At 36.9% G+C, this 20,006-nt stretch overlaps 3 protein-coding genes across 6 annotated transcripts in view; all 3 read left to right on the plus strand.

The window, feature by feature from the left end:
- Positions 1-20,006, plus strand: part of HOXC4 (homeobox C4) — a 132,811-nt gene that overhangs the window by 6,891 nt on the left and 105,914 nt on the right. Inside the window, exon 1 of one of the 4 annotated variants that reach the window (XM_040425837.1) lies at positions 1,316-1,500. The exons of the other annotated variants lie outside the window; for them this stretch is intronic. The gene's annotated coding sequence lies outside the window, so the exon portion shown is untranslated. Of the gene's footprint in view, positions 1-1,315; positions 1,501-20,006 lie in introns of those variants that run through there. 4 annotated transcript variants of the gene reach the window in all.
- On the plus strand, positions 2,904-7,031 carry HOXC9 (homeobox C9). The gene is made up of 2 exons (XM_040425830.1): positions 2,904-4,804; positions 6,288-7,031. Exons 1-2 carry the CDS (start codon positions 4,240-4,242, stop codon positions 6,530-6,532), a joined length of 810 nt encoding a protein of 269 aa, XP_040281764.1. The 5' UTR covers positions 2,904-4,239; the 3' UTR covers positions 6,533-7,031.
- Positions 14,103-18,650, plus strand: HOXC8 (homeobox C8). Its single transcript, XM_040425832.1, has 2 exons — positions 14,103-15,208; positions 16,912-18,650. Exons 1-2 carry the CDS (start codon positions 14,773-14,775, stop codon positions 17,202-17,204), a joined length of 729 nt encoding a protein of 242 aa, XP_040281766.1. The 5' UTR covers positions 14,103-14,772; the 3' UTR covers positions 17,205-18,650.

Raw genomic sequence — 20,006 nt, forward strand, 5'->3', positions numbered from 1 at the left:
TCTATCTATTATCTCTCTATCTATCTAATTATCTACTATATATCTATCTATGTCTGTATGTCTGTCTATCTGTGCTCCAACTATCACTGTCTAATTTCTTAGGATTTGTTTTAGGCACTTACTTCTGTACATCTGCCTGCATGTTGACTGTCAGGATCTGTCCCTCGGCCTATGGTTCTCCATGTATTGTATGTGACGAGCCCTATGGCTACTGTATAGATACTATAGGGTCAGTAAACAAGTGTCCTGCTGATGACAGAGATATTGTAGACACAATGCACATTAAGAGGACAGGTAGACAAGAGACACAACACCATTACTACGGAAGAAATCAGGAATATTACCAAATACTAAACTTGCAGACGACACAAGGACAGGACACAAATTGCTGCGACAACTGCTCATTACCTTGATTGTGCTGCGTCCGGTCTGTGTTAATTGTGCTGCTCATCTACATATTTGTATCAAATATTGCACTAAATGTCCCATTATATCCAAAAATCCCAGAGAAAAAATGTTTATGTGTTAAACCGAACTTGACGGTGTTTATTGAACCATACCATGGAGACAGCCAAGACACAAAATGCATGCTTGGGGAGAGCATTTGTCTGTCTGTCAAGTATGGCGTGAATGTGTCTGCTGCCTGCAGTCCAAAGACCATGATGGATAAACCAGATCACTGACAAGTCCTTTGGAAATCTCTGGGACAAAGGGTGCTATGGCTCCCATTAACAGGATATTATATTGAGGTGATTCCTTTCTCTCCCCACCCCATCTGCAATTTTCAGAGCTTCCCCGTGTAAACTCATAAAACCTGCAACTGGGAGGGAAGGAGAAGGGGGCCTTCACTTCAATGAGTTTGCTTTTTATTCCACCAGGCCTGTGTCTTCAAGACATCTTGGCTATTTTTTTTTTTACACTCCAAGATGCTTGTGCTTCCATCCCTCAATTCCCTGTGTGTTTCTTTTTTCTTTTTTCATTCTTTTTTTTTTTTCCCCCTTTAACTAGCAGGCTCCTCAGAATGAGTGAAAATATTCATACTGTATACATCATAGATTTTCTTAAGGAAGCAGATATATAAAACCTTCTTCCCTGGATGTTATTTATAGAGGAAAGACCCAGGGCAATGAGTAGAAGCCTCATTTTCAGTATGACAGTAGCATTCACCATGAATAAACCAAGGGAGAAAGTTGCAATAAAAATTCAGGGGATCCCACATGGTAATGTGAGAGTCTTCATAATTCCAGTGCACTTGTGTTTTTTTTTTTCTTCTGTGCTGTGCTGAAGATCTGTATTGGGAAAAATGAAATCAGTAAGCGAGCTCAGAGCCAGGAGAAGGCAACTGGACGGGATCAGGAGAGGCCTGGAAGGAAACCACACATGGGATATGCATATATGCAAAACGCTGGGACATAAACACATTATGGATATGTTGTCTTAAGGCGGTTTTCTCAGCCACGGAACCTCATCTCAAAGGCTTCAAGAAGATTCGACTCTAAGGTAATCACGTTTTCTTTTGCTTCTATATCATGCGGCTATCAAGTGGTTAATATGTTAATTTATTGATGTGTCTGGAGCTTTGCTAGATGGCTGTGATCTTCATTGTTCTTGTAGTCTTTGGTGAGAAAATATTGCAAAGTATGTAAAGATATGATATTGTGCCGAGCAGCTGAGCTGTGGAGACTTGGGTTCTTGTGTTTTGTCAGCTTTGTCTTTAATTGTTGAAAATTAAAAATATGCATTAAAATGGGAGAATCGATTTTATCTTTCTTTCTTTCTATCTGATCTATCTATCTTATTGTCTATCTGTCTATCTGTCTATCTATCTATCTATCTATCTATCTATCTATCTATCTATCTATCTATCTATCTATCTATCATCTATGTATCCTTATGTACTTATCTGTCTATTTGTCTATCTATTATCTATCTATTATCTATCTGTCTATCTATCTATATATCTATCTATCAATTTTCTATCAATCTATCTATATCTATCTATCTATCTACCTTTCTAGATCTATCTATCTATTGTCTATCTATCTATTTATCTATCTATCTACACTCCTATCTATCTGTCTATCTATCTATCTATCTATCTATCTACCCTCCTATCTATCCATCTATCTATCTATCTATCTATCTATCTATCTATCTATCTATCTATCTATCTATCTATCCTCCTATCTATCAACTTATCTATCTTCCTATCTATCTATCTATCTATCTATCTATCTATCTATCTATCTATCTATCTATCTATCTATCTATCTATCTCTCCTCCTATCTATCTACTAATTGCTAAGATGCCATACAGCATGATCTGTTTCAGTACTGCAGTATGCCACTATATATATATATATATATATATATATATATATATATAGATATAGATATAGATATATATATACACACAGATATCTCGATAATTATTGTTCCAGCTTTGATGTCTTGCTTATGATGTCATGTATATCACTGACTATTAGCTCTTTCTATACGTTGGATGCCTAGAAATCTATTGTGTGTGCAGGCATTGGCAGATTTGACTATTCCTGGTGTAAATTGGAGCAGAGATTGCTGCACAGTTACGAGGCTGAGTAATGTCTGATAATATATTCATCATCCCATCATGTGCAACTTAACGAACCTCAGAGATTCCTTGTAGTGACAGGGATGGTGCTTATTGGGGTCTCACACAGTGGGAAAGATATGAATTAATAAAAGCCTTGGCTCCAGCGAATCAGCTCTGAATGCTCCCCTTCTGTATGGATTGTGTAGACATTAAATATACATTTCATTATGCCTGTACAATTGTTTTATCTGCTGCTTGAGCCTTATAGATGTCAGGCGTTTGGGGTTTTTCTCTGTGGAAATGTAAATCTTGCCAAATTCAACGTATTTGCTGTTACTCTCTGCGGATGTAGTAACAATGCTTTGCAGGAATTGTACAATACTATATGCTTTATACCCCATGTACTATACAAGGCCAGCATTGCCGGAATCTAGGGGAGAGTATTGCAGAATCGCCCATTATTTACTGCAGCTCTGGCTTTCCACTGCAACAGTAAAATGAGATTTATCAGCAATAAATGGACTCTTTATGCCCATCATTTGGGGCAGAATAAAAGCAATATATTTCTAATATCACAATGAACAGTGTCTACAGTGTCTACACACTTGTGTGCTCAATGGTCGCCGTGTTAAATGTGAAGGAATTCGATATCCAGAATAAGGAGGGGGGTTATTTAGTACCAGGACCTAATGCAAACAAAACGATGGCACTGGAAGTTGTCCCAGGGCATCCTCCTCAAGGGGTTGTCTTCTACCTCTCAGAAAACGCAGGAACTTTGCTTTAACTTTTTGATTTTTTTTTATTACAGTTGAAATCCAAACCTTACAGTTTTTGTTTAATGAACGACACGTTTATGAACAATCCAATGAGCCTCGTAAATTTTTTATTGAAGGACATAAAAACATCCAAGCCTGAGCAGACGAATACAGACATCCACTGAATGATGGGAGTAGCTTAGCACTTTTTATTCTGTCTCTACTATGAGCCCTTTTCTTTTCTACAAACCCCCTTTTGCTTCCAACTGCCTTGGATTTCAATGCCCTGCTGATCTGTCAGGAAATATACCAACTGGTCCCCAGGGCACCTACAACACCCATCAGCCAGTGACATGGCAAATAATAAAAATAATAAAAATCAAACCCAGTTTATTTACAAGCAGCATAAATAGCAGGAAGCTTCTCAACGAAATGCAGAAATCCTAATGTATTTGTAATGAAAAGCTATGTCCTGGGCTGTACTATATATCCATTCTAGTCTGCTGGCAGCATTACAGAGAGGAGACAGAGATGGATTGCGTCAAGAAATAGTCCCTTTGCCTGCTTCCCATGCCCCCAGCTCTCTCATCTCCCCAACTTTTCTCCACCATCACCCCAAAATGTGCAGCAGGGCAGCAGATCCTCCTCAGGTCCAGCAGCTCCAGAGCTTTGATTCTCCCATTATTTCATCCCTTTGATGAGAACCAGGCTCTTCAGCTTCCATACAGGGATACAGGCAATGGGACCTGCGCATTGATCTACACTGTATTTTTTTTTTTTTTTTTTTGGGTAAATACAATCACGTGGGAGGGGATAGCCAATGACAAGCCTGAAAGGCTGAAAAAATAATTACCTGCCCTGATTGTTCTATGAGCAGATAAAAAGTACACATACAGTTCATACAATAATCTTATGAATGTAAAAGAAGGGGGAACAATGTCTGCGTCTGGTCCTATCAGCAACTATTATGTGGACTCTCTGATCAGCCATGAGAGTGAAGACCTCCTGGGTTCCAGGTTCCCCACCACTGGGGCTCATCCAGCAGCAGCACGACCGTCAGGATTAGTCCCGGACTGTGGAGATTTTCCTTCCTGCAGTTTTGCCCCGAAACCTGCAGTGTTCACCACCTCCTGGGGTCCTGTGCACTCCCAGTCCTCTGTGGTCTATCACCCCTACACCCACCACCAGCCACACTTGGGCACAGATGCCAGATATATGCGCACTTGGCTAGAGCCCATCTCAGGGACCGTGTCATTCCCAGGGTTTGCAGCCAGCAGCAGGCACTACGGACTCAAGCCTGATGCCTTCCCCAGCAGGAGGGAATGTGGCCCCGGCGATGGTCGCAGCTTCCCGGATTACATGTATGGTTCTCCCGGAGATCTGAGGGACAGGCCACCTCTCCACACCATCCCCTCCCCGGAATCCGAGGCCATCCTTTCCAGCAAACACAAAGAGGACAAGTCTGAATTGGACCCCAGTAAGTTATTAAGAGTCATTCTTGTTTACAACCGGAGAAGGGGGGGGGGGGAGGAGGAATTATAACATGTACTAGAGTCTCCTCCATAAAACCAAATTACCTCCTTAAACCAGGGCCCTGCCCTAGACACACAGCCTGCAGGAAGAAGAGCAGGGAATAAAAGAACTAGGAAGGGATCTATTAGGGCAGGCATGGGTGCACTTCCTACAAGCCATTTATTTCCCATGGCCAGTGTGACACCCAGTCTCCCACCAGTCCTTCCTAAGATCCCTAGAATATCCCAGCACTGCAGCTAAAAATGATTCAGAGCAATTGAGGAAACACCTAGCCCTGGCTCATCAACCTGCCACATCCTCGTGATATTATTCCATGTATCACTGTGTGCATACTGCATCCCTGCTTTTCTTTATTTCAGTGTCCCAGCAGATAAAATGCCAAGGAAAAGGAATGTCCTCGCAGGCATTGAACTGTGTGGGACAATTGCTCCAAACAACGTGGTTTTATGGTTATGGCCAGAGCAGTTAACACTGACACAAGGCTTCCTTTAATTGTTATCATCTTCAAAGTTTTAAAAGCTCTCTGTGCTTAAGTTAAAAACTAGGCGCCTGTGCCATGGATCTATCATCCGTCCATGTGGCGATCATCAAGCACATGGGGCAAATAGGCAAGGAAAGACACCTGGCAGCCACACATTTTATGAGTGCAATTTTAAAATGCTGCCCTATAAAACTCCAAATGATAGCAATATAGTCCCTGCTATGTAATTATATGAAGTGGGGGCTCGTACACATAAGCATGTTCCTAAAACATTGAAGGATTTATTGCTATTTGAAAATAATTCCCCTTAAAGATATATTTTCAGAATGTACAGGACATTACATGATTATAGGCAGTGGATGTAGTACTGAGCACAGGTCATATATTATTATTATTATTATTGTCCTCCATTCAAGTATGCTGTTTTATGAAAAATTAAATGAAGCTGCTTATTAATGTATAATTTAATGTGTATATATATATATATATATATATATATATATATATATAGTATCTATGGATACAAACCTTAGGTATATAAAATGTGATATAATAAACACATATATATCTTCATTCCCACATTTAAGGGCATATTGAGTTCAGCATTTATAAAGGAAACAGGACTTGTTAGAGCCTTTTATGGCCTTCTGACAACAACGTTTATTTTATGATTGCAGGCATATACAATGGCTTCTGCTGCTCATGTGCTAAATACTTTTAAGTGCCAATAACCTTTCTGACCACCCTTAAATGTCCACACAAATGATACATATCATTATCTACCACATTTAAGGAACAAAATTGACATCAAGTAGTGAATTTGAAATTAGGAAGGAATTCAGCAGCTGAATAGCTTCAAATAAAAAATATCACTGTTGAGTTGAAATGGATACATTCAATGATGTTCATTTTGTTCTGCATTTCTTTCTTTCCCTCCCCACCCCAGATAACCCAGTGGCAAATTGGATCCATGCACGTTCCACAAGAAAGAAAAGATGTCCCTACACAAAATATCAGACTTTGGAACTGGAAAAGGAATTTTTATTTAATATGTACCTAACCAGGGACCGGCGCTATGAAGTGGCCAGGGTTCTAAATCTCACTGAAAGGCAAGTCAAAATTTGGTTTCAGAACAGAAGAATGAAAATGAAGAAAATGAACAAGGAAAAAACCGACAAGGACCAGCCCTAGAGATCCTCACCCCCATCCTCCTACTACTTTCACATCATAACTACCCCCATAAGAGATATGTGAAGAAAACATTTTGTTGTGGGCTCAAACATTATCAGTAATAATAATAATAATTAATGACTATGAATGTGGAGATCTGTGTTTAGCGTAGATTATAAACACACAGGCATTTTAGAAGCACACGCTTTTATAAAATGCGGTTACAAATGTTCCTCTTCTCTGTCTTCAAGGAAAGAAAAAAATAGAAGAAAAAAAAACAAGAAAGTACTTGAATATTTTTTTTAGTATTTTATTTTGTAACTTATACTTATCCAGTGTTAATTTTTATTTGAAGAAGTTTGTGAGTGCATATTTTGTATAATTCAAATCTGAAAATTACCAGTATGTTTTGTTATAGTATTGAAAGTATCTTGGATGTATATATTTATGTATTTTATTCTTGTCACAAAAAATAACGTTCAGTATTGTTCTGTTCTGCCTGTAGATCAGCTCTATGTAAATATAGAAGACTGCACTATTCTGCTTTTGTGTGTTTTGTGGTTGCAATTTCACAAAAAGAAAAAAATATATATCTCACAGATCGCCCTGGGCCACAGGAAATCCAGCCTGAGTAGTAACAAAAGTAGAAGCCTATTCTCTGTGTAAAATATATTTCAGCATTGTTGCATTTATGGTACTTACGGTTATTTAGGTCCTTCTGAAGATCAGCACAAAGCCCCCCTTCATTACCTTCTATAGCGGTTCTTATTAATAATCAGTCTAATATAGAAAAAAACTGAATGTTCCTGAGAACACATTCCCCACCAAATGCAGCCCTGAAAACATGATTTTAAAGTAAAGCTGTATTTGTTTCATTTGCATCTGATTTCCAAGTTTTAGAATACATGACACCGTAATTTATAGTCTCAGTCAAGAGAAATGTCAGGTTTGGACAATAATAGAGGGCCGCATTCCTAATTTAAGTTGCTTCCTGCCAGGACTGCCTGCCTTGGGACTCCAAACGATTGCACATTCTCCTGTTTTCTAGAACAGACTATTTTCTTATTATCTAGGTATATATTGTATCATTGTATTTATCTATTGGTAGTCACATAAAAAAAAGTGCTGGTGTTTTACTGTGTTAGTAAAGGCCTGGAAAGACAGGTTGCAATTAAATAGTTAAAGATTTTATAGGTAGGCTGAATGCTGCTGCACAAGTAGGCCACTTCACTAAGGATGACTGGCTAAGAACTATAGTGGTCAGAGTAGTCATAAAACTTCACAAGGGAGGCTGTTAAACGTATTAATCTTGGGGTAATACGGTTTTAATATTGTATAGCCACAGTATACATATAAAATACAATTAGAACAACTCAACCCCATCATAGATGTTATTTATGCATGATATAAAGTTGATTTAGCAAATATCAGTATGTCCTTTATAGAATATAGAAGAATTTTGATTTACGTGTGGCTTATGTGACTTATGCTCCAGAATAGTTTTATATATTATATACTATATGTACCGTATATAGCAATATACACACTATATATGTGGATATATTGTAGATCACTATATACTTTTATATTATAAACATAGATTCCTTAATATATAGATAAAAGTCAGCATTTTATCATTCTCTTAATAGATTCATTTTTTTTAATCTATATTATTATACACTGAATCATTTCACTATTCCATGCTATCGTTTTCTGAAAATTTCTATAAATTTGTAATAATATCTATAATTATGTGCCCGGCCCGTACATCCTGGTATATGCAGCAGTGTGTATTACTCTACTCTTTTAATATGAGGCAGTATTTCCTCACTTCCTATGATGATGCATATCAGCATCTTCATATTTATTACGCATTGACACAGTTCTGTATATGTAGCAGTATATTTTTTCATGGATGATATTGATATCAGTATATACCTTTATAGAGTGTAGTGTATACAGGCTTTTTTTCATAGATACATAGCATGAAGTAAGTGTGTGTATGTGTGTATATATATATATGTGTGTGTGTGTGTGTGTGTGTGTGTGTGTGGTTAGCCTTATTATTACATACATATATTTTTGGGTAGCAATAGATCACTTCATGATTTAGCACAATATGACATATGTTGATGTATTTTGTAAGAATATCTCTGTAAAGTAATCCTATGTAAAAATGTGCATCACTATATCTAGTGATACACACAGATCCATTCCATTATATCGAGCAGTGCTTAGGAGTTAAAGAAGTAGAAGAGAAATAATATATGTAGCAGTATATTTTTAATGCATGATATTGATATCAGTATATACCTTTATAAAGTGTAGTGTATGCATCCTTTTTTTATGCATAGATACATAGCATCACGTGTGTATATGTGTGTGTGTGTGTGTGTGTGTGCGCATGTGTGTGTGTATATGTGTGTGTATGTGTATGTGTGTGTCTATGTGTGTGTGTGTATGTGTGTGTGTATGTGTGTGTATGTGTGTGTATATGTGTGTGTGTATGTGTGTGTATATGTGTGTGTATGTGTATGTGTGTGTATATGTGTGTGTGTATGTGTGTGTGTATGTGTGTGTATGTGTGTGTATATGTGTGTGTATGTGTGTGTGTGTATATGTATGTTTGTTTGTATGTGTGTGTGTGTGTGTGTATGTGTGAGTTTGTATGTGTGTTTGTATGTGTGTGTGGTTAGCTTTATTATTACATATATTTATTTTTGGGTAGGGATAGATCACTACATGCTTTAGCACAATATGACACATGCTGATGTATTTTGTAAAAATATCTCTGTAAAGTAATCCTATGTAATAATGTGTATATCTAGTGATGCACACAGATCTATTCCATTATATCGAGCAATGCTTAGGAATTACAAGTAGAAGAGAAATAATAGCAGCTTGGTGATACAACTTCTGATAATAAGTGACCAGGGCTAGGAATGTGGAGAGCAGCAGAATGCTGCAATCTTAAAAGACATCTTAAAGTTCCATTTTCAATTGGTTGTCCAAGAACAAGGAAGGGCCCCTGCATTATTATCATTCAAATACATGTCATGCCAAGGACAGATTTAGTGATCTGCACAACCTTAGGATGCCTGACCGCTTCAGCCAACCAGTTCTTATTATCCCCCTCCTCTGAGGATTTATTACAATATAAATATAATCTATTTATCGAAGGGGGGCTTTGATGAAAAAAGAGATAGGATACATTGTAAGGGGTTGATAGAAGAATATTGCAAATTCACACACATGAGGCATATGAGACATACACACAAACAAATCCAGGATTTCTTCCCCATCCTGGTCTGAGATGTCATTGTCACTTTGACCATTGATCAATCAGTTTAATGTCCCATGATGGGAAGTTTGTCTTTCACATGGAGAAAGACTGGGATAAAGAAATATATATTAAGGGGAAGGAAACAAAGGCAGCAGGATCAAGTCCATCTGCATGTGCTACTACATACAGGAGATGTCGCAGGATATTTGGCAGCATTACTACATTGTCAGGTTTATACTGTGGCATATGGCACCCGAATGACATCAAATAATCCAGAGGCTTTTGTGAGGGAGATAAAAAGCCCAGGACAGTGGTGGTTTTAGGGCAGGCTATAGGTATACTTCCGCACACTAGGTTATAGCTTTACAGCCCAGGCTGTCTTCAATGGAGGTGAACAAAACAAGAGCAAAGGGCTGGCTAGACGTCTGGCATTAATTGTTTTATGGCTTAAATAAGGTGCATACTCTGGCCTTTGAAACCGGATTATTGGAATGTTTTGTCTACAGGCAACGGACAGGAGACTTCACAAGGATGAGAAATGGTTTGAAACTGATAAAACCAGAACTCAGGGAGAGGAGATGGTAGAGAGGTGTGCACCCACTGCTGCCATGTTTATTGCTGCTGTGTGTACAAAGAAGGCTGCTTCTCCATGCAGCCGCCATCAGCAAGATTTACTCTCAGTTTCTAAATATACACAAAGAAATCCCACGGCTGAAGGGCCTAATTCATCAGCAGATCAAGCTCTAGATCAAGCTCTACTCTGTCCAATGTGCACATTCTGCATATGCAGAAAACATTAGACAAATCATACAGCACGTGGAGCTGTGAATTTGTAGCATGTGCATATATATATATACATTCACACATGTATACACACAAATAGAGTCTCATTCAGGAGGTTTGTGTACTATATATATATATATATATATATATATATATATATATACACACATTTATACACACAAATAGAGTCTCATTCAGGAGATTTGTGTACAATATCTATATATATATCTATATATATGTATCTATATATATATATAAAACATTGTCTCATTCAGGAGGCTTGTGTACTATATATATATATGTATATATATATATATATACACACATTTATACACACAAATAGAGTCTCATTCAGGAGATTTGTGTACAATATCTATATATATATCTATATATATATATCTATATATATATATATAAAACATTGTCTCATTCAGGAGGCTTGTGTACTATATATATATATATATATATATATATATATATAACATTGTCTCATTCAGGAGGCTTGTGTAATATATATATATATATATATATATATATATAATGTTAAATTGTATATATATAAAAATTCAATCCATCAGGATGTCCTGGTATACAGATACAGGTATATTTACAGTGCTTTAGTGCTGTAAAAGTTACAATGTTAACGAGACTGCAAAAGGAAATATTTGTGTTTTCAGTAATTAGATATTTATCCATCAAATTATCTATATTATATATTATATCAAAAAGTAGCTCTATCTATCTATTATCTATCTATCTATATATATAATCTATCTGTATATATATATATATATATATATATATATATATACACACACATATACACACACCACACACACTCAAAAATTATTACTTATTTATGCACATATTCATACACACTGAAACATATCCACACGTTCTTTCATTTACAGTGCATTTATTCTACATTTCCCATCGCTTATATGTATATAAATAAGGTGAATGTATATATTACTATTCACAACAAATAAATTTGAACTGTACACAAATAACATAAGTAAATAGCAGCAGAATATATGTGATTTAATGTAGTAGGTACTTCAGTATGGGAGTATGGAGGGGGGGGGGGGGCAGGGGTTGTCTTTACAAAGTTTTGACACTGGGTGGCACTGTTGCTCAAATTTTAGAGCACTTTGGCCAATTAGAGTTGCATTGCATCCCATTACACCTTTGGGCCCCTACAGGACTGTTAGAAAACAAATCAAAACAAATACGCACAACATCCTTCACCAGTGAATGGCGAATTACCATGTAATATGTGTAAGAGTGTTCACAAATTACAAGTGGGTCACCGTGATGATGGGCGAGGCTGCCATTTCATGGTAACACTGTAAGAAGCCTCTTTGTGTAGAGAAACGCTAAGGTTGGAAACCTAGCTAATTAGCCATATATTGATCAGTCTATTGCACATTAAAGACGTCCCTCATTCTTGTTTGCTTTTGATCACAACTGATATTTATTGAGCAAACATCAATGTGTAACACTGTAATATCATAGCCTTAGGCCAGAGCAGGCGGAGGAAGACTCAGCTGCTGAATATCACATTGTAAGTGCACCATATTCGGTCAGAAGCATGTAGTAACCACTAAAGCAGAGGAAATGTGAAGTCCAGCAATACGATAGATAGATAGATAGATAGATAGATAGATAGATAGATAGATAGATAGATAGATAGATAGATAGATAGATAGATACTGTGGGTGGATGAATAGATAGATAGATAGATAGATAGATAGATAGATAGATAGATAGATAGATAGATAGATAGATAGATAGATAGATTGATAGATGGATAGATAGATACTGTGGGTGGATAGATAGATAGATAGATAGATAGATAGATAGATAGATAGATAGATAGATAGATAGATAGATAGATAGATAGATAGATAGATAGATAGATAGATACTGTGGGTGGATGAATAGATAGATAGATAGATAGATAGATAGATAGATAGATAGATAGATAGATAGATTAGGGTATATATAAGCAATTCATAGGGTATGTGTATATGGCTCCATAATGAGATTAGGAAGTGTGAGGTGCAGCAGACAAAAAAGTCCCCCTATAAAATTGATAAGAAATACCCTATATAGACAATCATATTAAATATGGTCCAAAATTATGCCTGATATTTGTGTATTACTTATAGATGTAACTTTTCTAAATACAACTCTGTATAGACAAATACAGTATATATAATTTTATTTTTTATTTTTTTATCACATAGAACTAATAGAATATGTTTACACCACAGCATATAATGTATTTTTATTTTGTATACAAAATGTGCATCACTCTACATATAATCTATCTATCTACATAGCTATCTTCTATCTATCTACATATCTATCTACAGTATCTATCTATCTATCTATCTATCTATCTATCTATCTATCTATCTACATATCAATCTATCTATCTACATATCTATCTATCTTTCTTTCTTTCTATCTATCTATCTACATTATCTATCTATCTATCTTTCTATCTATCTACATATCAATCAATAAATCTATCTATCTTTCTTTCTTTCTTTCTTTCTTTCTATCTATCTACATTATCTATCTATCTATCTATCTATCTATCTATCTATCTATCTATCTATCTATCTTTCTTTCTTTCTTTCTTTCTTTCTATCTATCTATCTATCTATCTACATTATCTATCTATCTATCTATCTATCTATCTATCTATCTATCTACATATCTACATATATATCTATCTATCTACCTATCTATCTATCTATCTATCTTTCTTTCTATCTACATTATCTATCTATCGATCTATCTACTTATCTACATATCTTTCTTTCTTTCTTTCTATCTATATATTATCTCTCTCTTTCTCTCTCTCTCCTTCTCTCTCTTGGTTTGGGGCCTTGGAACAGAACATTCCTCAGCCTTTATAATAGACTCTTACCAATGGCGTCTAAACCCAACTCCTATCCTAAACCTATGCGCTCACAAAGCCCTGCACCAGCAGATGGGGAGAGGAGGGGGATTTGGGATTACAGCTCGGTTTTTCTAATTGCATTTCCCCTGATTTTCTTTCCTCATTATTTGATTCCCTGATGCTACAAGACCACAATAAAATCGCCATCGTCGTGCATTTCCTTTGTCTCTTCTTCCAGTTTGGAGCCCTTCCTGGATGAAGCCTCCACGTTGTAGTCATTGATATCCTCACTCCTCAGGATGATTCCTCCCTGACTTAAGTCACTCAGATCCTGTCACCAGAGCCGGCAGCAGCAGCAGGCGGTCTGGATCAGTGCTGCCAGCCATGCCATTGTCCTGCACAACCTCTCTGCCCTTTAACACTTTTATTTAAGCTTTCCTGAGACATTAAAAACTGTTTGCTTAATTCCAATAGGACGCCAGCCGGTGAGAGAGGAGCAGTGCAGACGTCAGAGGGGGAGCAGGGAGGCCAGTGACGTCATACTGGGCTACTTGGCTGCATCCTTATTACTGAAGGGGAAATATGCAATGTTGCAATAAGGAATAAAGCTCTTTCTCCCTGTGAGCTCCTGAGCTCCTGACACAGGCACCCTAAATATTTTACCTGTTGAGGTAACCTAGGTTGACCCCACGGCGCATGTATTTTCCCACATCAGTGAAGAGGCTGGCTTGAAAAAAAAAAAAGAAAGGAAAGGAAAGGAGCACCTAAAGATATTAATGCGCACCTTTCATAACCCTCCCTCATTCATTTGATATTTTTTTTTTCTGAAGGCTGGTGTGTTCCACGTCCATCCGATCCCCCCAAATCCTTGTCATTTCTTTCCAGCCTGTCTTGCAGGAGAGGATTGATGGATACAAATCGCGTGTGAAAGCTTCACCAGCGGGATTTTAAGGAATTTGCCTGTGGTGTTAAGGGAAGGAACAGTATAGAGGAACTGACAGAGAGAGCTCTACCTACCGACTGCACTACTAGAAGATCCAAGCAGCCCAGAGACACTCCAGCACCATGAGACGTCTGTGAGAAGCCTCCTAAGAACCCCCCCTCCTCATCACAAACAAAAACAGGACTTTAAGACAAGCCCAGGGGACACTTCTCCATTGATCTCTCCCAGAATTAAAAAAAAGACTTGTATTGTTTGCTGTTTTTGATTTCCCTTTTTTTATTATCATTATTATTATTATTAGGAGGGGGGGTGCTGCATCTGTCTTTAATGCAAGAGCCATGAGTTCCTATTTTGTGAACCCACTATTCTCCAAGTACAAAGGAGGTGAGTCCCTGGAGCCAACTTACTACGACTGTCGGTTCCCACAAAGTGTCAGTAGGAGCCATGCCTTGGTGTATGGACCAGGCACCACAGCTCCAGGCTTCCAGCACCCTTCTCACCACGTCCAGGACTTCTTCCACCACGGCACCTCCAGCATCTCCAACACTGGCTACCAGCAAAATCCCTGCGCCCTGACGTGCCACGGAGACGCCTCCAAGTTCTATGGCTACGATGCCCTACCAAGGCAGTCCCTGTATGGTGCCCAGCAAGAGACGAGCGTGGTGCAGTACCCCGACTGTAAATCGTCCTCTAACACTAGCTCTAGCGAAGGACAAGGCCATTTAAGTCAAAATTCGTCTCCTAGTCTTATGTTCCCCTGGATGAGACCTCACGGTTAGGATCTAATTTTTTTTTATTCTTCCTTCTCTACCATTTGTGTTTTGTGCATTGTGTCTTGTGGTGTTGTTGTCTGTCTGCATGCTTTGTCCTTTGCCCACAACCCTAAAACAATAGGACAGAATTTAGAATTTTCTGCTATTATCTCACCTCCTTTTTTTTTTGTTGTTTTTTTTTTATTATGCTTTTCTGGTCATTCCACCAGTCAGCAGTTTAGACAGAGACCAAAAAAAAAAAAAAAGATCAAGGTGTTTTAAGTGCAAGTCTTTAGAAGTCACAATGAACGAAGTTATTTTTATGGCTCTGCCTTGAGGAAAACAGTATACAGCTCCCACGAGGTTATTTGCTTAGTGCAGAGCTCCTTCATAAACCCATACAGTTTATCTTAATGGCTTTGCAAGTTAAAAGAGGTGAAAACGGTGTATTTACAAAGTGTCCAAATAACTTGCTTCAACTTAGGTGTGGAAGGCAGATCAGCCAAATGCTGTGAAATCTATCATACTGGCTCCTTTATTGGGAAGGCCATTTAACTATATAGAGTTTATGGGGACTCCATGATGTTGGTGTATTCATGTAAGCCATTAAAACCTGATTGTAAAAAGTAAGGTTTATAGAATTTGATTTATAGTGTTGGTCTACATCACGATCCATGAAAGTCACTGATTGTTTTGTAGCTCTATAACTAGCCAAAGGAAGGGTTAAATGCTTAATTGCATGCTATATATAATTTTATGTGCTTTATAATTATACCATGCATCATTATGTACTTAATAATGATTGCTGTTGTTATTACTATTGCCATAGATTTGGTGTTACTGATATTTAGTGTGGTAGGAGGAGTAAGAGTATTATTATTAGCATTAGCATTATTGTTATGTCTTTAGATGCAAGTCTTATAGCTCATTATACTTTTTGGGCAGGTGTAATGTAAAATAGAACTGGTGGGATTTTAATTTTTCCCCTTATGCATTGAAGACATGTTGAAATTTCATATTTGTAAGTGTTAGAAGCTCTGAGGAGGGTAAATCCATAGGAAGGGAATTGGAGCTGATACTGTTATGTAAAGTAAAAATAGGAGGAGTAACAGCAGTATTATTATTATTATTATTATTACTACTACTACTACTACTACTACTACTATTACTGCTACGCTACTAGCATTATTGTTATGCATTTAGATACAATCCTCATAGCTCATTATTACCAGGAGACTTTTTGGTAGATAAAGTAGCACTGGTGGGATTTTAATTTTGCACCTAATGCATTTGATACATGTTGAAAATCTCGATTTTCTAATAGTTGGAGGCTCTGGTAAATCCATAAAAAGGCTAATGGTGCTTTTACTATTATTTAGAGTAGTAGTAGTAGTAGTAGTAGTAATAGCAGCAATTGTTATTATTATCATTATTGTTATTTCTATGTTGCTAGCATTGTTATTATGTATTCAGCTGCAAACCTCCTTGCTCTTTATTACCAGAATTATTATTTTTTTGGACGGTGTCATGTAAAGTATCACTTGTGAGATATACATTAGGTCTCATGTAAAGTAGCAGTGGTGGGATACACATTTTGCACCCATTGCATGTTAAGAATTCCCATGTTCTAAGTGTTGGGGACTCTGCTCCATTTCTTTGGCTCCTGTGGAGCTGATCCTGGAAGTAGTAAGCAGTAATGGCTGTGTTTTCTTTTGCTATACCCAGCCCCCGGAAGACGCAGTGGAAGGCAGACCTACAGCCGGTACCAGACATTAGAGCTAGAAAAAGAGTTCCTCTTCAACCCTTACTTGACGAGGAAACGAAGGATTGAGGTCTCCCACGCCCTGGGACTGACGGAGAGGCAGGTCAAAATCTGGTTTCAGAACAGAAGGATGAAATGGAAAAAGGAGAACAACAAAGATAAACTCCCTGGATCTAGAGATGAAGAGAAGACAGAGGAAGAAGGGAATGATGAAGAGGAGAAGGAAGAGGAGGAGAAGGAAGAAAGCAAGGAATGATCTGACCTGTGGGGGAACGAGACTCCCTGTGTGTGAATGGCAATGTCTGTTTGTGTGAATGTATTCAATTCCTCCTTGAAATGTTGGTTTTATGATACATATAAAGCCAAAAAAAATAATGCTCATAGAAACAGGGGAGGGGGCAGAGGGGACAACATTAACTACCTGTCACAAGTTCCAGCCTTGTCTTCTGGTCAGGACTTCACCTTGCATTTTGCTGTGGTTTTTGTGGATAAAATGGGGGGGAATTTACATTGCCTTCTTATTTATGTCCTTCAAGTCCTGAGAAATAGGCTATAAACTTATAGCATACAAAGTGAAGGAAGCATACAGGGTTTTACTACTTCTAGTATGATTTCCAACAGACTGACATTTCTTGCAGCCACAATAGTATTAATTCCTTTTTATGTGAAATAAAAACTACCTATTCTCTTGTTTAGAGGCACATTGAGGGCCTCCTGATGTAACCTGTGTTTATTTAGAGTTCTGTATTCAAGGATGGGGTGGGGGAGGGGAGGGCCAGCACATACCCTACTATGTTAATTTGATATATATATTTTTTTTTATTGTTGTTATTAAGTAATTGTCCACGTTTGGTATAATGCAGTCCATAGAGTTCTATGCAGCCTCTGCAGTTGTCAAACCTGTCAGCAGAGGGGATTGACCCCAAGCTGAAGTAGAGTGTGTGCACATGGCTGACAATAGCTTAAAAATGAACCTATCTGAGCATATAGCTGTTATGAGTGACCACAACAATTTCATATTTTCTCTTCCACCTGGGTTTAACATGGCTGTGTGAGCACTTATAACCTACCTTAACTACCTAGAGATCAGGCAATAACTATGTAACACACGTGGAGTGTACTTATACCTATGTATCTGGAACAGAAGATGGTCAGACTTCCAATGACTGGCAGTGATGCCCAACATGCAAGCTACTGAGTAGCCAATATAACCTGAAACTTGCAATGTAACTTATGATAATAATGATAATGATAACTACCTATAGAAGGAGATGCTATCGGGAAGTATTTGTAATGCAATTTTTATGTTGTTTCCTGCTGCTTTATCCCAACAACTGAAACTGCCTACATGGACGCACATTTAATGACTGTGTTTATTTTATCGTGCTTTTACAGTAGTTTAGGACTAAATTGCACTGAATGTAAAGTTACCTATTTGTCTTGACCCTATCTGTTAACGCAAGAGCTTGGGGTATTAAAGTATAAAATTAAAAAAAATGAAAATAAAAAAATTAAAAAAAATCATAAAAAAACAACATAAAAATGAAATAGTCTTTGTTTTATTTCTGTAATAAGCCTAGTTACACGTGTTCTCAACCTATGAATGTAGCAGACAAACCATGAACTTGTTCCTGGACAAGATAACATTTGTATTGTATACGTGAAACATTAAATAATATTATAAGAATAAAAATGAGAATAAACATGATTTTAAAAATTATAGTCCACTTTTTTTTATTTGAAGTTCTGTAATTAGTTACCACCTTATTCAGTTTTATTAATGTGATATCGGTGTAAAGTATATCTAGCTAGCTTGATAGGTAGATAGATAGATAGATAGATAGATAGATAGATAAATGAGACAGACTAATAGACAGACATATACATAAGATAAAGGCAGGTAGACAGACAGACTAATAGTTAGATAGATAGATAGATAGATAGATAGATACACAGACAGAAAAACAGACAAACAGATAGAACAAAACAGATAGATAGATAGATAGATAGATAGATAGATAGATAGATGAGACAGAGTCATAGACAGACAAACAAACAGATAGATAGATGAAAAAGATAGACAGAGAGATAGATAGATAGATATAAAGAAAGAAAGAAACAGAGACAGATAGATACACAGACAGAAAAACAGACGAACAGATAGATAAAAACAGATAGATAGATAGATAGATAGATAGATAGATAGATAGATAGATAGATAGATAAAAGAGACAGACTGATAGACAGACATATACATAAAATATAGACAGGTAGACAGACTGATAGATAAAAAGACAGATAGGCAGACAGACAGACAGACAGAGAGATAGATAGATAGATAGATAGATAGATAGATAGATAGATAGATAGAGAGACAGATCGACACACAGACAGAAAAACAGACGAACAGATAGATAAAAACAGATAGATAGATAGATAGATAGATAGATAGAGAGATAGAGAGACAGATAGATACAAATACAGAAAAACTGACGAACAGATAGATAGAAACAAATAGATAGATAGATAGATAGATAGATAGATAGATAGATTGATAGATTAAAGACAGACTGATAGACAGACAAACAGATAGATAGATGAAAAAGATAGACAGGTAGACAGACAGACAGACAGACTGCTTGAAAAAAAGACAGATAGGCAGACTGACAGACAGAGAGATAGATAGATTGATAGATAGATAGATAGATAGATAGATAGATAGATAGATAGATAGACAGATAGATACAAATACAGAAAAACTGACGAACATATAAATAGAAACAAATAGATAGATAGATAGATTGATAGATTAAAGACAGACTGATAGATAGATAGATAGATAGATAGATAGATAGATAGATAGATAGATGAAAAAGATAGACAGGTAGACAGACTGATAGATAAAAAGACAGATAGTCAGACTAACAGACAGACAGAGAGATAGATAGATAGATAGATAGATAGATAGATAGATAGATAGATAAAAGAGACAGGCTGATAGACAGACAAACAGATAAATAGATGAAAAAGATAGGCAGGTAGACAGACAGACTGCTAG

The sequence above is a fragment of the Bufo bufo genome, chromosome 3 (genome assembly GCF_905171765.1).
Source record: "Bufo bufo chromosome 3, aBufBuf1.1, whole genome shotgun sequence".
In the NCBI taxonomy this organism is placed as follows: Eukaryota; Metazoa; Chordata; class Amphibia; order Anura; family Bufonidae; genus Bufo; species Bufo bufo.

Coding starts and splice junctions, on each gene's coding strand:
- HOXC9 (XM_040425830.1), top strand. CDS start 4,240: ATGAATGTAAAAGAAGGGGGAACAATGTCTGCGTCTGGTCCTATCAGC. Junction 4,805..6,287: donor CAAGTCTGAATTGGACCCCA/GTAAGTTATTAA, acceptor TCCCCACCCCAG/ATAACCCAGTGGCAAATTGG.
- HOXC8 (XM_040425832.1), top strand. CDS start 14,773: ATGAGTTCCTATTTTGTGAACCCACTATTCTCCAAGTACAAAGGAGGT. Junction 15,209..16,911: donor CCCCTGGATGAGACCTCACG/GTTAGGATCTAA, acceptor TGCTATACCCAG/CCCCCGGAAGACGCAGTGGA.